Source organism: Quercus lobata, chromosome 9 (assembly GCF_001633185.2).
Source record: "Quercus lobata isolate SW786 chromosome 9, ValleyOak3.0 Primary Assembly, whole genome shotgun sequence".
NCBI classification, from domain to species: Eukaryota; Viridiplantae; Streptophyta; class Magnoliopsida; order Fagales; family Fagaceae; genus Quercus; species Quercus lobata.
The window spans coordinates 6,408,853-6,428,650 of NC_044912.1; the positions used below are offsets into that span (position 1 = coordinate 6,408,853).

Sequence of the window (19,798 nt, forward strand, 5' to 3'; positions counted from 1 at the left end):
TTTGAAAGGAGGGCTAAGCTGAGGTTTTGTTTTGTTTGGGGGCTGCTGGTACTAGTGGAGTGGGCGGTGGCGTGTACACTGAAGACAAGAAGAGAAATGATATGTCTACAATATTTTTATAACATTTTTACAACAAATTCTAAGTGGCAAGTTGTTATTGATTGTTATTGTTGGAGCAAAAAAGTAATCTTAGTGTTAGATTCAAATTTGAACCAATAATAACTAACCACTTATGATTTGTAAAAATACTGTAAAAATTTTGTAGATGTAGCAACTCTCTAAAAAAATAGCAAAAGAAAGGGTTCTAATTTTGAGATTGAGAATGAGTGATAAAATGTTAATTTGTTGAGTAGTGCCTTTGGGTATTTAAATATAAGGGGGCTATGTTTTGTTTTATTAGAAGATAAAAGAAGCCTACAATTGAAACTAAAGCTGCTTGGGTCTGGGAGTGAAATGAACAGAAAAGGGAGGGGGGGCCGGATGTAAATAATTGGGGGGGCCCAATTAAAATTTCAATATAACCTGCTGGACTTTTTTTTTTTTTTGCAGGGGCCACGGCCCCCCCAAGGGGCAACGTGGCTCCGCCCCTGTGTATCACCACACACAGATTGATAACTGTGCAGTACCAAAGTGACACACATCAAGAACCGACAATCTTAACTTGGTCAACAAAATAATGATTTTGAATTCAAGTGGTTACTCAAGTGACACAAAACCACAAATTCAAAGTGGTTACTACTTAAATCTGTGTTTTGTGTAAAACTAATGGTTTTTAGCATAAAAGAGGTATATGCCAATCGTTTGTAACTGATAAAGTCTGGTTTAACCTTTTAAAAGATATATAAGAGAATTATGCGAATCTTAGAGACTAAAATTCCTCAATTTTTCAATCTATAATGTGCTTTTTCTTTTTCTTTCTTTTTCCATGTTGATGAGACAGAATTATTCAAGGTATATTTTAAATGTGCGAGAGAAGCCAATTCAGATAGCCAAAAACAATTTATCATGGAACACTTACCCCCATCAAAAAAAGACCAATTGAGGTCCACTCAATTAGTGAAGCAGTATTAATTAATTAATTAGTAACATTTGCTTAACCGTACACAACCCCAATGTAATTCACAATAACCCAATACAAAAGCTCGAACCTAGACACAAAACCATGCCATGTTCATTAATAAGAATCTTAAACTAGCCCACATACATGTTAACTAAAAGTTCTCACAACAACACTCGCTAGCTCACACCTCCTCAATCCCTCTATATATATAACGCCGTTAACATTACAATTATACAATTATAACTCCATCTGTTGTCATCTCTCTCTTATTCCAAAAAAAGGTTGTCTTTTATGTACACATCATATCGCCACAATCACAACATAGCCACACCATACTTCCAAAGCCTCATCTATCTCTCTCTCTCTCTCTCTCTCTCTCATTCTTTGTTTTACTATATATTTAACCCAGTAGCCTCTTATATATTCTGTGTCTTCTTCACATATCGTTCTCTCTCAAAAGAGCTTCTTATTGGTAGTGAGCCATTAAAAAAAAAAAAAAGAGAGAGAGAACTTTTAGACAAAAGGGCATTGGATATAAGCAAGTGTTTGGCGGTTTGTTTTTTTTTATTTTTTTATTTTATCAAACACATTTACAATGGCTAGAATTCCTGTGAGGTTTGAGAGGGTAGCAGCTGCATTCAACGACGCGTCTTCACGGGTTAGACTCTGCGAGAGCAGTGGGAGCGAGCACTCACCATCAGCAGAGAGTCTCACTGATTTATCAGATCTTGTCAAGTCGTTCATTGAAAGAGATGGCAGAGTAGTTTTTTATATGGATGATGATCAAGTTGATCAGCAGCAAATGGAAAAAGACCAACTTGAGCATTCGGATTGGTCTGATTCTGAAACAAAGGATGTGCTTCAGAATCTATTTGGTTCCGATGATGACGATGACAGTGATCGTGATGTGAAGCAAAAACTTCGTGCTGAGGTTGAATTTGCTAGTGGGCTTACCGGCGACATGTCGTCCACTGGGTTTAAACGACAACTGATGGCTCGTTTACGTGACAGCGGTTTCGATGCTGGTTAGTACCGTATGAAATTTTGGATTTCCCTCTTGTTTTTCTTTTCATCTTCAATACCGCCATTGACACAAAAAATTTCAATCTTAACAAAAAAAATCACAAATCATTTTAGGAACTATTGGAATAGTTTTTTTTTTTTTTGTTCTAATATTATTATTTTACAATAAATATGATATTAATAGCTAACGCATATAAAGTAGAATTTTATTAATCATAACTTGTTATCATTGCAAAAAAAGTCTTAGAAATTTTTTGTCTTTAAGCTACTTTTTTTTTTCCTTTTCTCCTTTAGATTACTTAATCACAAAGTAGATTAAAAAAAACAATTGCGAGTTACAGCTAAGGGGCCCATTAAAATCCGGGTTCTTAATTAGGTAGTGTTTACTTTTCAGGGATAATGTTAAGAATATTTGGATGAGTTGTCAATCTTGTGTATCAAGAATGGCATCGGTCTCGTGAATTTGTGAAAGAATTTAGTAACGTTCTTAATTATCATGAGGCACAGTGTCATTTAGCATCATTAAATCTCGGATTTTACTTACAAAAAAATAGTTTCATATGTATGCAGGAAAATCGTGCAAATTAACTTATATATGATTATGATTATATCGGCTGAGTTGTCTATACGTATCATCAAATAGGTCTTATTAATGGTGATAAAATATTAAAATTTAGTGATTTGCTTTTCAAATTGATGAATTAACTTTTAAATACAAGAAAAACAAAAAATTATTAAAAAAAATAGTTATTTTATAATTGATTTGGCATATAATTATGTATGTTTGTAAGTCTTTACTCTTTAGTAGTAAATGCACTATGCCGTATTGGTATTGCAGTGTTGTTATATTTTCTAATTACATGAACCCCATTTGTGCAGGCCTTTGCAAATCCAAGTGGGAGAAAACTGGACGATTCCCGTCTGGGAATTACGAATATATTGATGTTAATGTAAATGGAAACCGCTACATAGTTGAAGTTTCACTTGACAGACAATTTGAAATTGCTCGTCCCACTGATCAATATGCCTCATTGCTCAATGTTTTCCCAAGGATATTTGTGGGTAAAGTGGAAGAGCTAAAGAAGATTGTGAAGCTGATGTGCAGGGCTATTAAAGAGTCCATGAAAGGCGTGGACTTGCATGTACCACCGTGGAGAAGAAATGGTTACATGCAGGCAAAGTGGTTTGGTAATTACAAGCGGACCACCAATGAAGTTCCTTCAAAAAATGCACAATATGGTGAGGCTGTTACTGGAAAAAGATCAGTTGGATTTGAGGCCAAGCCATCAATATCTTACTATTGCAGAGAAGATTTTGCAAGCAAGGTTGGTTTAAGAGTTGGACATTTGACTTCTGTGTTTAATGGCAATGTCAATGGCATGGGCTTGCAGTTGTAGCAATGTGAAAGAACTAGTAGGATTGCTTTCAATTTGGAGAGCGGTTTAGGGTGTTAAATTTTTTGGAAGAGATTATTCCAGAATATATATATGTTCTTAAATTATTCCATTTCCTTGTTGATTTTTTTGCACCCTTGTCTACCGAAAGTGGAACTTGTAGCATACAGTTGTAGTATATTTGGCCTTTTTGTTTATAGGCATGCATTTGTACGTAGGTAATTGGAACTTGTAAAGAAAATTTTGGAGGATTGAGATTCTGACTAAGGACCAATTAAGGTTTACCTTATTTGAAGAAATCTCTAATAAAGATCAATTTATCATGTTGTACCGTGAGTTTGATCAATACATTATTTAAGTTTTAGCTTCAATCTTTGTGTTTGAATGCAGTTTGCGGATTGTTTATGTGCTGTGACCGAAACAGGATATAATTAAAAGTGCATTTGGCAAAGAAAAATAAGATCTGCTAAGCTTGAAATCTTCTTGTTTTAGTTGTTATTGTTCAAATGCAAACTTCTATTAGCAATCAAATAGAATAGGATAGTGTGTATCTTTTGAAATTGTTCATAACAACTCTACTTAAAAGTCAGTTAGCCAAAGCTATTTCAATCAGAAAAAGAAAAAGAAAAAGAAAAAATCTAATTGTTATGAACAATTTATTATCAACTTTATTTCAAGACATGCTTAATAATAAGCTAAAAAGAAGATTGTTCTCTAAGTCAAAATTGAGAGGATGAAAACAATATATTACCATTGGAACCCATGTCATAAAAAAAAAAAAAAAAAAAAAAATCATGTCTAGGCATATTAAATGATTGATTCTCAAACCATAACCATATAATTGGATAAAACTTAAGAAAATTAGCTTAAACAAAAGACAAAAGATACACAAGACCTATTCAATTTGAAGGGAAAAAAAATTAGTATAAAAAAATACATACCTACAAGGTTGTAGGTAGAAGAAGAGAAGAATTATGAAAAAGAACTGTATGATAAGTATTCATTATGAATTATTTGATACATATATACACTCTATATTGAAGAAGTTGATATGAACAAAAGTTTAATGTTAGTATAATTTGTGGAGTTAATGTTAGTCTAATTTGTGGTGTGTGAAGCCAAAATCTAAATCTTTAAAAATGTGGCATGTGAACAGGAAATCCAAAGAAAAAAGAAAGTCATGTGTTAGAAGAGGAAATTCAAAGAATTTAGTGTTTCATTTAAACTCTAAAAGTAGTTGAATACATTTAGTAATGTAATTTTTTTTTAAATGGTTTGGATGAAGATTTTGGATTGTATTCAAATTTAGATTTTTTATCAATTTATAAATTATAATAATAAAAGGATTAGATAAAGAGTTTGGATTGTAATCAAATTAATATTTTTATCAACTTAGAAATTATAGGAGAAGAAGATAAGAACAAAAAAAAAATTATATTCATTTTTTTTAAAATCTTTAAAAAATTATACAAATTGGTACAGCCACTTGGTACAACCACAATGTCTAAGTCCAACTTTTATTATATAGTATACTAGTTGCTAACCCGTGCAATGCACAGGATAGTTAAATAGAAATTAAATATAGTTATATTTTTTAAGGTATTGAATTGAAATATATGAAAATAAAACAATTTGTTCAAAATAATAGTTCACAAATAAAGATAAACACTATAGTTTGTCACATTTTTAATCACAACACTTGTAGAAACCTAAAGCAATATAATTTCATAGAGGCAATAGATCGCAAAAGTAATATATGTAAAATTTCATAAGCTTAGAAGAGTAGGTGTTATCAACGCAAGTTGAAAATTTCTTTTATTATGAACTTGTTTGATCAACCTGTTTGAAGTACCAAAAATAACCTTTGTGGAGGATAGGGCCAAAGCACCTGATGTTGCATGTTCTTAAAATACATTTTTTGATAGCAATGGCTTCTAGTGCATTACCTGAATAAGGGGTTTAGAGACAGGGCCACATGCATTAGTTTGAGCAAATAACATTCTAAGCTAGCTTTATGGAATCAGAATGCAGCAAGTTACGAAGGCCCGTATGATTTACCCAAAGGTGTAGAAGTAGCATGGGCATTTACATAATCCACCTGGTTAGGATAAAGGCCAGACTGCAGATCATAAAAAAGTGAGCATATTATAACAAACCACAATTATCCTTTAATGCACATTGGCATAAAATTTAACTTAATCAAAAGCATTTTGTTGAGGAAACTATTAAATCAATCCTACAAAAGAACTATTTTTAAGGTTCGTACTAAGATGGCAAATGAAAAGAGTGAAACAGCAATGAAGTTAGTCACCAAGACAATTAGCCCTGCACCCGACCATTATGACCATACATCCACCAAATTTTATGTATTCTCATGTGAAACTGATCGCATGAGATTTGGATGGGTTAAAACAATCATTTAAATAAATTTTAGGTACATAACAATTTATTAAATTTGAATACATATCCACTAATAGTCTACAACATCCTAAATATGTGTTGCCACCACAAAAGAGTACCAAAATAAAAATAGAATTGATCTACAAGATATATTGATCTACATATATGTATCATTTGCACAATTAACTAATGATAATATATGCATATACAAGAATACATGTGCATGCCACCAGTTAGTGTACATTACATAAAAGGTTCAATGCAATCAATCAGATTGTTAACTGACTTAAGGCATGCTTCATGGCCAAAATGGCACCTCTTCCATTAATACGTGGCTGAGTAATGTGATATGCATCACCTACAATGTATTATAATCTTCAGAACCCAATAATCCACAAAAGTATTATAATGAGAGATTTAATAGTTAGTTTTGTCCATGATAAACAACTTGACATCCCATAACCACAAATCTCTGCATAGATTTTTGCATCTCGGTTCTTTTGCATGCTCAAGTTCCTTCACAAAGAAAAAAGATAAATACCAAACCAAATGAAAAATAGTGAAAATTACTCGATAAGGATAGAAAGAAAGGGAAAAAAATCTATATGTTCAAAAAAGAGATGTTTCAACTCACTTCCAACACCAAGACTATGGAGCCTTCTCCTATCTTGAGTTCAATGTAAAATTTAGACAGTAGAATGCAGGCATATCAAAACAAAACAAAGCATAAATTTCAAAAACAAAGAAGCAATCAGAATATGCTTACAAATAAAAGTCCATCATCAGTTCATTATTTAATTAGAGAAGTAGATAGACTCAAACAAATAAAGTCCATCATCAAAGAATGAAAATCTATCCAAAACTCAATCAAATCAAATAAGGATTATAGAGAGATCTAGCAAGTACAACAGGGACTCTACCCTCATACGTGCAACAGTGAAAACGATAGAGTTAGCTCGTGTAATATGCAGCTGGCTTTGTACCTAATGAACTTAGCCAATGGTTCTTTTGCAGTTCTCATGAATGTGTTCAAAGCAAGATTTTTATGTCTTTGTACAATCACACGGGTTTGTTTAAACAAAATTTCATATACGCTCAAGGCGTAAACAAATTTTTGATAATTTGACCACAGCACGGTTGCTACAGCCTACATCAACCAACAGTATTCGAGTTAGACAAAAATCATTTACACATAAAAACCACAAATAAAGATTCATGACAAAACCAATAACTCAATTTCCAATCTATTAAAGATGTAAACCCCCTAAGAGATATCTTTACAGTTTACACAATCAAATCTAATTTTGCACGGCCAAACACAACTCTCTACTGTAGAATCAATATCAGTTTCCTGCGTGTTTTTCATGGATGTAATTTTGTAGTCGGATTTAGTATTGGGTTTTAGAAATATAAAATCAGAATTTTTAGAGAGATAGAATTTGAGTTTAAGTTGAATTTGTTAGAGAGATAGAGTTTCACTCTTTGTTAAGTTTGGACTAAACAAAAATAATTTTTGTAAATAAAATGATAATTTTATTTAAATATTGTGCTAATGTGGAAAATTGTGAGAGCTTCAGAGGATATATATATATATATAAATTTATAAATTCATCAAAATTAATTCATAAAATACCAAGAAAATCCAACTAAATAATTAGAGTAAGGTTGATGAAAAAAAATTTATATATAATGGGTCCAATTGGATTAGATGAGTTGAAAAATTACCGACATGAACCCAATCCAACACCAACTCAAATATAAATCCAATCAAACCCAACCCATCAACCCACACAAACCAACTCAAGAAGTTAGAGCAAATCATCAAAAAAAATACAGATTTTTGTGTGAGAAACCATCATAAGTGTGATTAAAAAAAAAACTAGGGAAACATTTTTTTTCTTTTTTTGATAGGAAAAAACAATTAAATGGAGAGTTGGTATATGAATGACAATATATATACTAATATATCTTTCTTTCTTTTTTTTCCTAGGTTCTTTAACCCATAAGGCTCTTAGCTACATTATACATCCAATTTAAAACCAAATTTACGGGAGAAACCATTCTGTTCATGAAAATTTCTGGGGCAAATTCATAGTAGAAATTTATGCAAGGAGTCCAAGGACACAACACGAGATTGCAAACATCCTAATAATTTCATAATCATCTTCAAAGAGGAGAAACAAAAAAATCTTTAATAATTAAGTTTCAAATTAAGCTTATATGCCAATAATGAAAGTTGCCAGTTACACTCTCATACAAAAATACCCTAACTACATGACAATAATTAGGTGCAAGGCGATTCAGCCTTACACAATGAAATAGAAACTGTGCTAGTTAAAAATGGCTTTTGTATTCTTGTTCTTTCTTTCTTTTTGCTTCGTTTCACCCCATAATTAGCTGGGTACTTATTTTATCAATTTTAACACATCACTTTAAAATACACCCTACATCAAATGTGCTATTTTAACGTTACAACAAATTAAAATAATAAAAACAACCCAAAAAAAAAATCATTTAATTTCTATAATCCCAAAGCTTACCTCTTCTCGCTACTCTGAACTCATTCACCATAGCCTCCGTAACCACAGCACAAATCCGCTGTGACCACCACCCATAACCATCGTTCATCCACTGTGATGCAAAAAAGTAAAAAAATAAAAAAATAAATCCCAAATGCAAAACACCCACAAAATCAACCCAAGCACAAGTAGCAAACATAAGCCCATCAAAGCACTAGATTGAAACACCAAAACCACCACCACCAATTCAAATAAAAAGTACGAGAGGAGAGAAACCAGAACTCACCACTAGATCGGAACCCAACAATAATCTGCAAACCCAACACCACCCAAAATCAACCCAACACCATTGCCCAAAACCACCACCAATCAGCACTAGCTCAAAACACCAAACCTACATAACTACAATCCCACTTCTCAAACCAAATCCAATCCCCAAAATCAAACATAAACAACCAAACCAAGAGGGGGATTCGGCGCTTAGCGACAGGTGGAGTTCGACAAAGGCGGAGGCAAGTGACTTGGCAAGATCGACTAGCGAGGACAGAGTTCAACGCTTGGCAAAATCGGCCATGGGCAGAGATCACTGTTGGCGAAGATCAGCAGCTTGAGAGAAAGAGAGAGGCAAGAATGTAGGAGAGAGAATAAGTATAATAAAATAATGACAAGAGAGACAAAGAGAATAAAAATTGAATTTTTTTAGCATTTGTGTCAGTAGCATTCCAAATTTGCAATGGTATTGTTCACTTAAAACACTCATGTGAGAGAATTTTTAGTGTTTGGTGGGCTAAATGCCAAATATTTTGCATTTAGCACATGCTCCTATGCTAATGCTAAAAAATGTATGCAAGAATGTGAGTAGAAGATGGTGCAAAACTCAAAAGTCAAAAGTGATATTTGGAGACATGAGCCCCCCAAAAATAGAAATATGACACTTGAAGTAAGAGAACATGGAACCACTTGTAAGGAGATTCTTAAAGGAACTTCATAAACACTCCAACAAAACCATAGCCAATAATATGCAGAAGAGAATTTTAGGTAATGTTATAATGAATATATACAATCACTAACATATAGTTGAGTAAATGTTATGAGTTAACCTAGTGAAGCTTGATATTTGAGAAATGATAGGTTAAGAAAAAGGTATAGATATATAAATTTCATCATTCATTTTGCAATTTTTAAGTTAAATTAGACAAAGAAAATTTGTGTTTGATAATTTGCTGCTTTCAAATGCTGGAAAAGTACTTGAAAATGTTAATAAGGTAAAGTAATAGTTTCAAATGTATGAATTGAATCGGTAATCAGTCACTTTTTTCGTGGAAGACACTTGTCATTGCTCAAAGATTCAACCTTTAGGCTCTACCAAGTACAAGAGGATGCTTTAACACTTTTTTCTTTAGAAGACTTTATCAATTATTTTATTGTGAAAGTAGGTACTTATAACGTTGACAATGGGGAGGGAATGGGAACCTTGAATTCAAAAGTGGCAAGTATAGACAACAACACATACCCTTTTATACCAAAAGCAACAAAGTTTTACTGGTATTACATACATTAGAGAATATGTGGAAAACATGTAATTGCCCAAAGCCAATAGTTGTTATATTATTATCATTTGTGATTGGGGTCATCCCTATCAAGAGATTCAAGACCATAGCAACATTACATTTATATATGCTATAAGTAAAATAAACAAATATGGTATTTGGGAATACCGAAAAAGGGTTGAAGATGTATTGAATTAAATTTAGGCTATCAATTAACTTGAACTAAAGCATATGCATTGTATGAGAGAGATTTAATGTTAATGGCATAGTGAATATGCAATGTCTATGGTTAGATTTCTTTTTATTATTATTTTATTAATGTTTATTCTTATGTTTATATTATGTTTTAGTTTTAATTGTTACAATCATATTGTTTTGTACCCTTATATATAAATAAACAAGTAATGACTCACATGTAGTGGTTTCTTTGTTAATAAAAATTAAAGTATTAACTTGGTTTATAAATGTGCATAAGTTGAATTAAAAGTAATCTAGCATTTATTTTTGTAAAAGGTTTGCAAACTAATCTAGTCTTATAAAATGTGGCATTTTTGGCTAATGAGATGATGAGTCACTAGTAAAAAAATGCATGACTTCATAAAGATTATAATCATCTATAGTCTAATAAGACCTTTTAACAGGGACATTGTTGAGAAGTGGACAACGAGAAATCTTACCCGATACTAGAGATTCTACTTGTATCTTAACCTAGACCATGGCTATTCTAGTAGACTTCTTTTGTATCTTGGGTTTGTAGGAGAAAGATGCCTTGGTCTTTGTAGAAGGCTAGGATGTCGAAACTTTTCTCTTGTAAACCTGACTTATATATATATATATATATATATATATATATAGAAATGATTATATTCCATAATACAACATTAAATTTGTGATATCTAATATAGACCATGAAATTGATCAATTTTAATTCAATAGAAATGATTATTTTCCATATCATTAAGGCAAATGATATATGCTACCCCTAATAAATAATGAAGGGAGTGAATTTTGTACTGAATGTCATTTTGGTGTGTCTAGGGGAATAAAATATTTTGATACCATTTCTAATATATATGTGTTTGTGTCTTTTTTTATGGTTATGTTTATGTTTGTTATTACTTTTATAAACATATAATTTAAAATCCAAAAATTTATAAGCTCAAATATTAGTTCAAATACATTAGTTCAACATCCAATCCAAGTTTAATAACTATGTTTTGGGCTAAAAAATTGAATCTATATAATAGATAATTTGATTACATTATAAAATTATATCTTGAGACAAATACACAAAAAAAAAAAAAAAAAAAAACAACTTATTGGTTTGTTTTAGAGAAGAATGCTACAACATAAGCAAAAAATTCCACAACATTTTTTATTGGTTTTTTTTTTTTTTTTTTTTTGACTTACCACCAACATCACCAACATCACTTTTTTCTTTTCCACTAATAATTTGTCACATCAATAAGGGGTAATTTTTTTTTTCTCGAATTCGGTGTCTATAAACTTTCTATTTTTTAGATAGATAACAATTTAATTGTTCTTATGAACTTCATTATTTTGGATAAGAACAAAAACTAATTAATTTTTGTTAACAAATTTTTCCTTTACTTTTTTTTTGTTTTTCTTTTTTCCTAGTACACGGCTTCTTGCTTTTGTTTTTGTTTTTTGGAGGTAAATTAAAAAGTTGGTCCCTATCTTTTATATTATATTTCAATTTAGTCCTTAAACTTTTAATTGTGTAAATTTAGTTTCTAAACTTTTTAGTGCAGTATCAATTTAGTATCTATCATTATCCCTTGAATATAAAAAACTAACATGTCAAAGGGAATAATAAAATTTATCTTCCATACCACATTAGCTACTAACTATATTGTTACATTAGATTAAAAAAAAAAAAAAAAAACTAGACTCATCATACACGCTTCATGCGTGGGATGAAGCTTTTTTTTTTTTTTTTTTGGGTTTACATATTTTACTCATAGTAGTTTTATTTTATTTTTTATTTTAAGAAGAAGTTGTATTAGTACTTGACTACTAATGTGAGAGAGAAATGTGGAGGTGGAAAAAAACAATTTAGTGATAAAAAATAAAATAAAAAAGAAGAAGTTGTATTAGTACTTGACAACTAATGTGGGAGAGAAATGTGGAGGTGAGAGAAAAAAACTATTTTATTTATTTATTTTTAATTTAGCTAAAAATTAGGAGTTTTTAAATTACTAATTTTATATATCTAACCTTATGATTTAAGCCTTAGAAACAAATGAATTTGAGGTTATTTTGGGCATCCAAATTGAGGGTGTCCCAAACAAATGAAGTTTTTTCTTATACTGTCATAATTTTTCATTCATTCCAATTTGAGATTTACACGTTTTTCACTACTGATGATAGCTCTTTATCATCAGACTAAGACACCAATCAATTTTTGGTGCAGGCGGGAATTGAATCTCAAATCTCTTATACAACCATCAGAAACTTTAGCAATTGAGCTAACTGAAACCCATGAGAGAAAGAAACATTTAAGTCTTGATAAGAGGAAAAATAAGTGAAAACATTGGGTTTTGTGGTCCTATTTTGTAGCCAAAAAAAAAAAAAAAACTGTTTTTTTATTTTATATATATAATTTTTATTTTGAGAATATAATTTATAAGTGAATAAAACAATTTAAAAATTAACAGGAGAGTTACTCTATTTTTTAGGCAATGTCTTAGTAGAAGTTAAAGTTGTATTTTTACTAGATTGTTCTTTAGTTTTGTCTCTACTTAAACATAGAAGCATAAAGACATTTTTAAACCAAAAAAATGAGAATCACAAACAAAGGAAGCCCATTAAATAATATTGGCTTGATTAGGGCTGTGGTCCTTCCGTCCTTCAATGCTCATCCACCAAGGCAGATACAATCATGGTGATTACGGAGAGAAATACGTCAATGCCCATCCTTCGGAGGATTGTGATGCCACCTTCTTTTCCTGGGATCCTTCGAAGAAATGGAACAACTATTCTGTCATAGATGGGTGTCCATATGCTCAAGCTCATCAAGAATACAATGTAGGATGTAGCTAAGATCTAGAAATTGCTTTTTCCAAGGTTTCTATTGGATTGAATGGCATGGAAGACTACAAAAGTATGTTGTTGGACAATAGCAACATAGTATGTGATGGATGCAGGCCATATGGGAATCACTCTCAACAAGCATTTAACTTCTTCCAAATGCTACATTGTGCAAAGTTTCCATGGATTGGCAGCTGATCCATCTGGGTTAATTTGGTCTTGGGGCTCACAGTTTCTGCTTTTGTCAAGGAATTTGCGAAAGTTATCAAGTTGATTGGTTAATTTCAGGCGTAAATGCACTTTTAGTCCTTATATTTTGACTTTTTTTCATTTTAGTCCCTACATTTTATTTTTACCACTTTTAGTCTCTAAATCAATTATCGTCCTTCATTTAAGTCCTTAAACCTCGAAAAAATTGACGGATCAATAAAATAATAATTTTTTTTACATGTTGGTCAATAAAATAACAAAAAAAAAAAAATCAAACTTACCAAGCAATAAAATAATAAACTCACGTGAAGCACTTAAAGGAATCAAGCACACCCATGTGATTACCTCTCTGGCGTGCAGGTAAAGAAATCAAGCACATTGCAGTTGACACGTGGCTTTCCCGACGCACACGTGTATAAAATTGCATGTACTATGCTCCCTCCTCATAAGTAAGTCCAAGCCTAGAGCATGTGTATCTTGACCTTTAAGATAAATGAAAATGGTGGGGGCTGAGTTCAGAGGTGGCGATGGAGGTTGGAGAGCCATGAAGAGCTTTGGCTTGCATGTGCTCCTTGGTAGATGGTTCATGGCCTTTACATCGTTGTCAATCATGTCTGTCTCAGGTTCAACGTACATATTTAGCGTATATTCCAACAACATAAAATCAACCCTAGGCTATGACCAGACATCGCTCAACTTGGTCAGCTTCTTCAAAGACTTGGGTAGCAGCGTTGGAGTCCTATCTTTGCTTATCAACGAGATCACACCCCCATGGATGGTCCTCTTGATTGGGGCAATCATGAACTTGTTTGGCTACCTCATGATATGGCTTAGTGTCACTGGCCGTGTTGCCAAACCCAAGCTATGGCAAATGTGTTTATATATATGCATCGGTGCAAACTCACAAGCATTTGCAAATACTGGAGCTTTAGTCACTTCTGTTATGAACTTTCCCGAAAACCATGGCAGTGTCATAGGCCTTCTGAAGAGTTTTGTTGGTATAAGTGGTGCTATTCTGACACCTCTACTATGCTATCTATGTGAATAACTCAAAGGCTCTGATTTTGCCAATTGCTTTGCTACCGGCAACTGTTTCCATTGTCTTTCTTCGAACGGTTTGGATTATAAAGATAGCTCGACAATCCAACGAACTCAAAGTTTTCAACAACTTCCTCTATATTTCACTTGGCCTTGCCGAGTTTCTCATGATTTTGATTATCACACAAAACAATCTCAGGTTTAATAGAATTGAATATGTTGGAAGTGCTTGTGTTGTTGTTATTTTACTATTTCTCCCACTTGTAACAGTTTTGAAAGAAGAATCCAAACTTTGGAGGAGAAAGGAGCACCTCATAAATGATCCTGTACAAGTGAAAGTAGTAGCTGAAAATCCACAAATATTGGAGGAACCTGTACTACCCCCAATTGAAGCACAAGCAAGTGAAAGAAAGCCAGATTCTTGCTTCAGCAACATATTCAAGCCCCCATAGAGGTGAAGACTACACAATTTTACAAGCATTATTCAGCATCGACATGTTAATTTTGTTTGTAGCCTCAACTTGTGGTGTTGGTGGGACTTTAATAGCCATTGACAACTTGGGTCAGATTGGTAAGTCACTAGGCTATCCAGCTCATAGCATCAAAACCTTTGTATCACTCGTGAGCATTTGGAATTATCGAGGACGAGCTATGTCTGGCTTTGCTTCTAAAATCTTCTTAGTCAAATAGAAATTCCCTTGTACCCTCGTGCTTTCATTTGTCATTCTTTTCTCCTGTGTTGGCCATCTCTTAATTGTAAGATAAAAATTTAGAGTATGTAGCGGAAACAAAACAAACATAAACATACTTTCAGTTATAGTTGTTTAAGTGTTTAGAGAAAAAGAAGACTCATTATACGATAGTGTATATATAAAAAGTGTCTTCTAGTCTATGACCTTTACTTCACATATATCATTTTGATGGAGATAGGCTATATACATAGGCTAGACTAGGGACCCTTTTAAATGAAGATTTCCGTAACTCTCCTTCCATCAAGGAGCTTAAAAGTTGTAACTTCATGCTATTTATTAATTAAATGAGTTACACAATTTGAGAGTTACTAAAGGATGTTACATCTAACATGTAACTTTCACAAATAGGAAACTTAAGACATGAAATAAGAAACTTAAGACATGAGTTTCATTTTCACTCAAATGTGGGCCACATAAAATTCTCTTTAAAGAGATATAATCCTACATTAATCACCTTTCCAGCCCCATACTCTATTTACTTTGCTTCAGTGATTATTGGGTTCTGCTTTGGTGCACAATTTCCTTTAATATTTGCTATCATATCTGAGATTTTTGGCCTCAAGTACTATTCCACTTTGTACAATTTTGGTGCCGTTTCAAGCCCAGTTGGGTCTTACATTCTCAATGTGATAGTGGCTGGTTGTTTATATGATAAGGAGGCTTTGAAGCAACTGGAAGCTTTAGGTCTCACAAGGAAGGTAGGTCAGCAATTAACATGCACATGCGCTCACTGTTACAGGATGGCTCTTATTATAATCACATTGGTAACGTTGTTTGGGTTCTTTATTTCTATTATTTTGGTTCTTAGGACGAGAAAATTTTACAAAGGTGATATCTACAAGAAGCTCAGAGAGGAAGCAAAGGCAACAGCTAGTGAAATGGCCTCTAGGGAAGATGACATAGCATCGATGAGAGAAAGAGAAAGTGGAGCCAATTTCATTGCCTCATCCGATGCTGCCTCTTGCAGTAATACCACCAACACCAGCAGCACCATCCATCATTAAAGGTTAAGATACGCATGCTCTAGGCTTGGACTTACTTATGAGGAGGGAGCATAGTACATGCAATTTTATACACGTGTGGGGCGGGAAAGCCACATGTCAACTGCAGTGTGCTTGATTTCTTTACCTGCACACCAGAGGGGTAATCACATGGGTGTGCTTGATTCCTTTAAGTGCTTCGTGTGAGTTTATTATTTTATTGCTTGGTAAGTCTGATTTCCTCCTGTTATTTTATTGACCAACATGTAAAAAAAATTATTATTTTATTGATCCATCAATTTTTCCATTAGTTTGGTAACGGAATAGTACTTCAAGGACTTAAATGAAGGGCGTTAATTGGTTTAGGGGCTAAAAGTAGTAAAAATAAAATGTAGGGACTAAAATGAAAAAAGTCAAAATGTAGGAACTAAAAGTGCATTTACGCCTTAATTTTAACATCCTATTGGTCCAAAATGACCATCAAATGCAAAATTCTTGAAGTTGGTCACCCAAATTGGCCTGTGTTAGGAAGCTTGGAGTTGATGGGATAGTTGAAGAGGGACGACCATGTTTGTTCTGGTAGCTTTAACATCCTTTGGTTGATGGGATCTCAAGTGTCTCAGTTATAATTTAGTTTTTTTATTTTTATTTTTATTTTTTTTATTTTTTATTTTTTTAAATTTGACCTAGTGTTACAATTGGCAATTGATGTAGCATGAAAAATAATTTTTATTGTTTTGTGTGAGATATCAGCTTTTTCCATTCAAGGAATAGTAGTAAAGACTAAATTGTCACAGCATTGAAAAAGTTTGGGACCAAATTGACATATTTAAAAGGTTAGAGAACAAACTAAAATATGGTGTAAATGATAGGATTAACTTTGTAATTTACTATTTTTTTTTTTTTTTTTTTTACAATAAAGTGTCACTATTTTTTTTTTGTCAATTTATTTCTACTTTGTTTCTTTGTTTTTCTTCTTCTCATATACACTACATTAATTTTTCAGATGTACACGAAAGGCTTATTTACTTTTTCCTTTCCTATGATAATAGGAGTAACCATTTGACTGTGTTTCATATAAGCCATTGGTATATATCTAAAAAAATTGTACTGAATGTACACTTTTACCATGAAAATGTACACTTACCCCCAAATCTATGTCTCCCTTTTAACATGACTATACACACCGGAAGGCCAACAACACGGACCAAAAGAACTAAATCAATCTTAATTTCTAGACCATTCAGCCATTTCATGTACGGCCTTTCCTAGACCATTTAGCTAATTCATAAGCAGCCATGTTAGCCCAACTTAAAGAAATTGAGTGTCTATTTGGGAACAACTTATCTAACTTTTTATCTAGTTTTTTGCTAAAAGTGTGCTAAAGTATACTTGTATTTTGAAAATTTTGAAAAAGTGAGAAAATATAAGGAAAAAAAGTGAAATTTTAAAAATTTGTATATAAAAACTAAAAATGGCTAAAAGCTAATTCCAAAGGCACTCTAAATCCAGAAAGGATCATGCCAACAGCCTCTAAAAAATGATTTAGCAGCCAAGGAATAGTGTCCCTAATAGATAAGATGAAATCAATACATGTCTTAGAATCACTTTCTATAATTAAATATGAAGCATCATAACAAACATACTCTTGAAAAATTAAAAAGAACTGAGCTGAGATTTAATTAAAAAAAAATGAAGAAAAATATAATCTAAATCGAGAAAAATAAATATGAAAAGAAGAAAAACACTTGGAATAGTTTGAAAAGCTGAAGAAGATTTTAGAATGTACATAGGCACCGATAGACGCAAGCTTGCCGGAAAGGTGACTCTCTAATGATTGATCTTGGAGAAGGGTCTCTCAAAATGGTTAAATCCTATGCTATTTTCTTCTTCTCTCCCTTCTCTTTCAACTCCACAATTTTATTTATTTATTTTGGTTTTAAGAAAATAAAAAAGAATGTGAGAAGTTCGATAAGCAGATTAGATGACAGAGAGAAATCAAAGAGATTTCACAACAACCGGCCAGTTAATATCTCAAAGAAGCTTGATTTTGCTACAGCCACTTTGGCCAATTCAAGAACAAGGGTACAAATCGAAGTTTCTCACCCTTCTCTTGGTACATGTAGCCACTTTCCAATATATCAATATCACATATGAACAAAGGAAAAAGATTGAATGGAGTTCAGAGTTCGATAAGTTAGAACAAAAGAGCTAATGAAAAACGAGAGAGAGCGGCTGTGATAACTGTTAGAGAAGAGAAATGATACGATTATGTCGACACCTAAAGCCCCTAGTTGCTGGTTTTATATTTGGGCAGGAATGATCTCAGCCGTTCATCTTCATGTAATGTGGTCAATGTTATAAAAATTTTGAATTTGACAAATCAAAAAGTTACTTTATTAAAATTGCAAATCCTACTGATCGATATGCCTCATTGCTCAATGTTTTCCCAAGGATATTTGTGGGTAAAGCGGAAGAGCTAAAGAAGATTGCGAAGCTGATGTGCAGGGCTATTAGAGTCCATGATAGGCATGGACTTTCATGTACCACCATGGAGAAGAAATGGTTACGTGCAGTCAAAGTGGTTTGGTAATTACAAGCGGACTACCAATGAAGTTCCTTCAAAAAATGCACATGATGGAGAGGCTGTTGCTGGAAAAAGATCAGTTGGATTTGAGGCCATGCCTTCAATAGCTTACTATTGCAGAGAAGATTTTGCAAGTAAAGTTGGTTTAAGAGTTGGACATTTGATTTCTGTGTTTAATGGCAATCTCAATGGCATGGGCTTGCAATTGTCGCAATGTGAAAGAACCTAGTAGGATTATTTATAGAGGTTGCTGCATAATCAAAATTCTCTTTTCTATAGAGTTTCAAGGCAAGATTCTTCCCTAATTGTTCTACAATGGAAGCAAAAAATTCACGGTCTGGATCTTATGCATGGACTAGTATTTTGAAAGGTCGGGATGTAATTCAGAGAGGTGTTTGCTGGTGCATTGGGAATGGAAGATCTGTGAAGGTTGGCTACACCATTGGCTACCAATAAAATACCCACCGATGGTCTTTTCTCCTATAATGGATTCGTTGGAAGAGTTGACAGTTGAAGAGTTAATTGATACTGAGCCAAGACGCTAGAATCACGAGCTGCTTGACGAAATTTTGTTCCCCAGGAAGCTAAGATAATTAAGCGGAAACCACTTGCAAGAATGGAAGCCGAAGGTACTCTCTATTGGCCTTTTTCTCAAGATGGCTATTACACGTGTAAGTCGGGTTATTGATTTTTGAAGTCTGATTCTGAACTGAGAACTCATGAACCTGAGCAGAATCATGATAAAGAACTATGGAAGGAAATCTGGTCCTTACATGTCCCTGATAAAGTCAAGAACTTTTTGTGCCGGGCCTGTCGCAATTCCATGCCTATAAATGCTAACTTGGTGCGACGGACTGTGATCAATGACCCAGTGTGCGACAGATGTTGGTCTGCTTTAGAGGATCAGATTCACGCTCTGTGGTCTTGTCCACAGCTCAATGAAGTGTGGTCGGATGCTTTGCTATGGGGTCTTAGAGCATCATCTCAGTTTGGAACTTTCAAGGAGTTGGTAACGATGATTTTTCAGAAGTAGGAAAGAGCAGACCTGTTTGCTATGCTGGTATGGTCTATCTGGACCCAACAGAACCATATTAGACTCCATCAGCCATGTTGTAGTACTCACCAATTAGTTCAGGTTTCGAAAGACCGATTACAGGAGTTTCATGAAGTTCAACCGATTCCCCTCTACCTCAGGTCAAATGGAAGCCTCCACCTGCGGATTTGGTCAAGATTA

The 19,798-nt window shown here is 33.2% G+C and overlaps 1 protein-coding gene, 1 non-coding gene and 1 pseudogene across 2 annotated transcripts; 2 read left to right on the top strand and 1 right to left on the bottom strand.

Moving 5' to 3' along the window:
* Positions 1-1,448: 1,448 nt before the first annotated feature.
* Positions 1,449-3,782, top strand: LOC115962140. Its single transcript, XM_031081027.1, has 2 exons — positions 1,449-2,085; positions 2,963-3,782. Exons 1-2 carry the CDS (start codon positions 1,656-1,658, stop codon positions 3,478-3,480), a joined length of 948 nt encoding a protein of 315 aa, XP_030936887.1. The 5' UTR covers positions 1,449-1,655; the 3' UTR covers positions 3,481-3,782.
* A 9,924-nt stretch (positions 3,783-13,706) lies between these two features.
* LOC115958915 lies at positions 13,707-16,261 on the top strand (annotated as a pseudogene).
* A 1,671-nt stretch (positions 16,262-17,932) lies between these two features.
* Positions 17,933-18,039, bottom strand: LOC115962376. The gene has a single exon (XR_004085417.1). It is a non-coding gene; the product is annotated as a small nucleolar RNA snoR109 (small nucleolar RNA).
* Positions 18,040-19,798: the final 1,759 nt, after the last annotated feature.

What these genes read in the sequence shown, in the direction of transcription:
- LOC115962140 (XM_031081027.1), top strand. Translation starts at nt 1,656, where the DNA reads ATGGCTAGAATTCCTGTGAGGTTTGAGAGGGTAGCAGCTGCATTCAAC. An exon ending in TGACAGCGGTTTCGATGCTG is followed by an intron (nt 2,086 to 2,962) that starts GTTAGTACCGTA and finishes CCATTTGTGCAG; the next exon opens with GCCTTTGCAAATCCAAGTGG.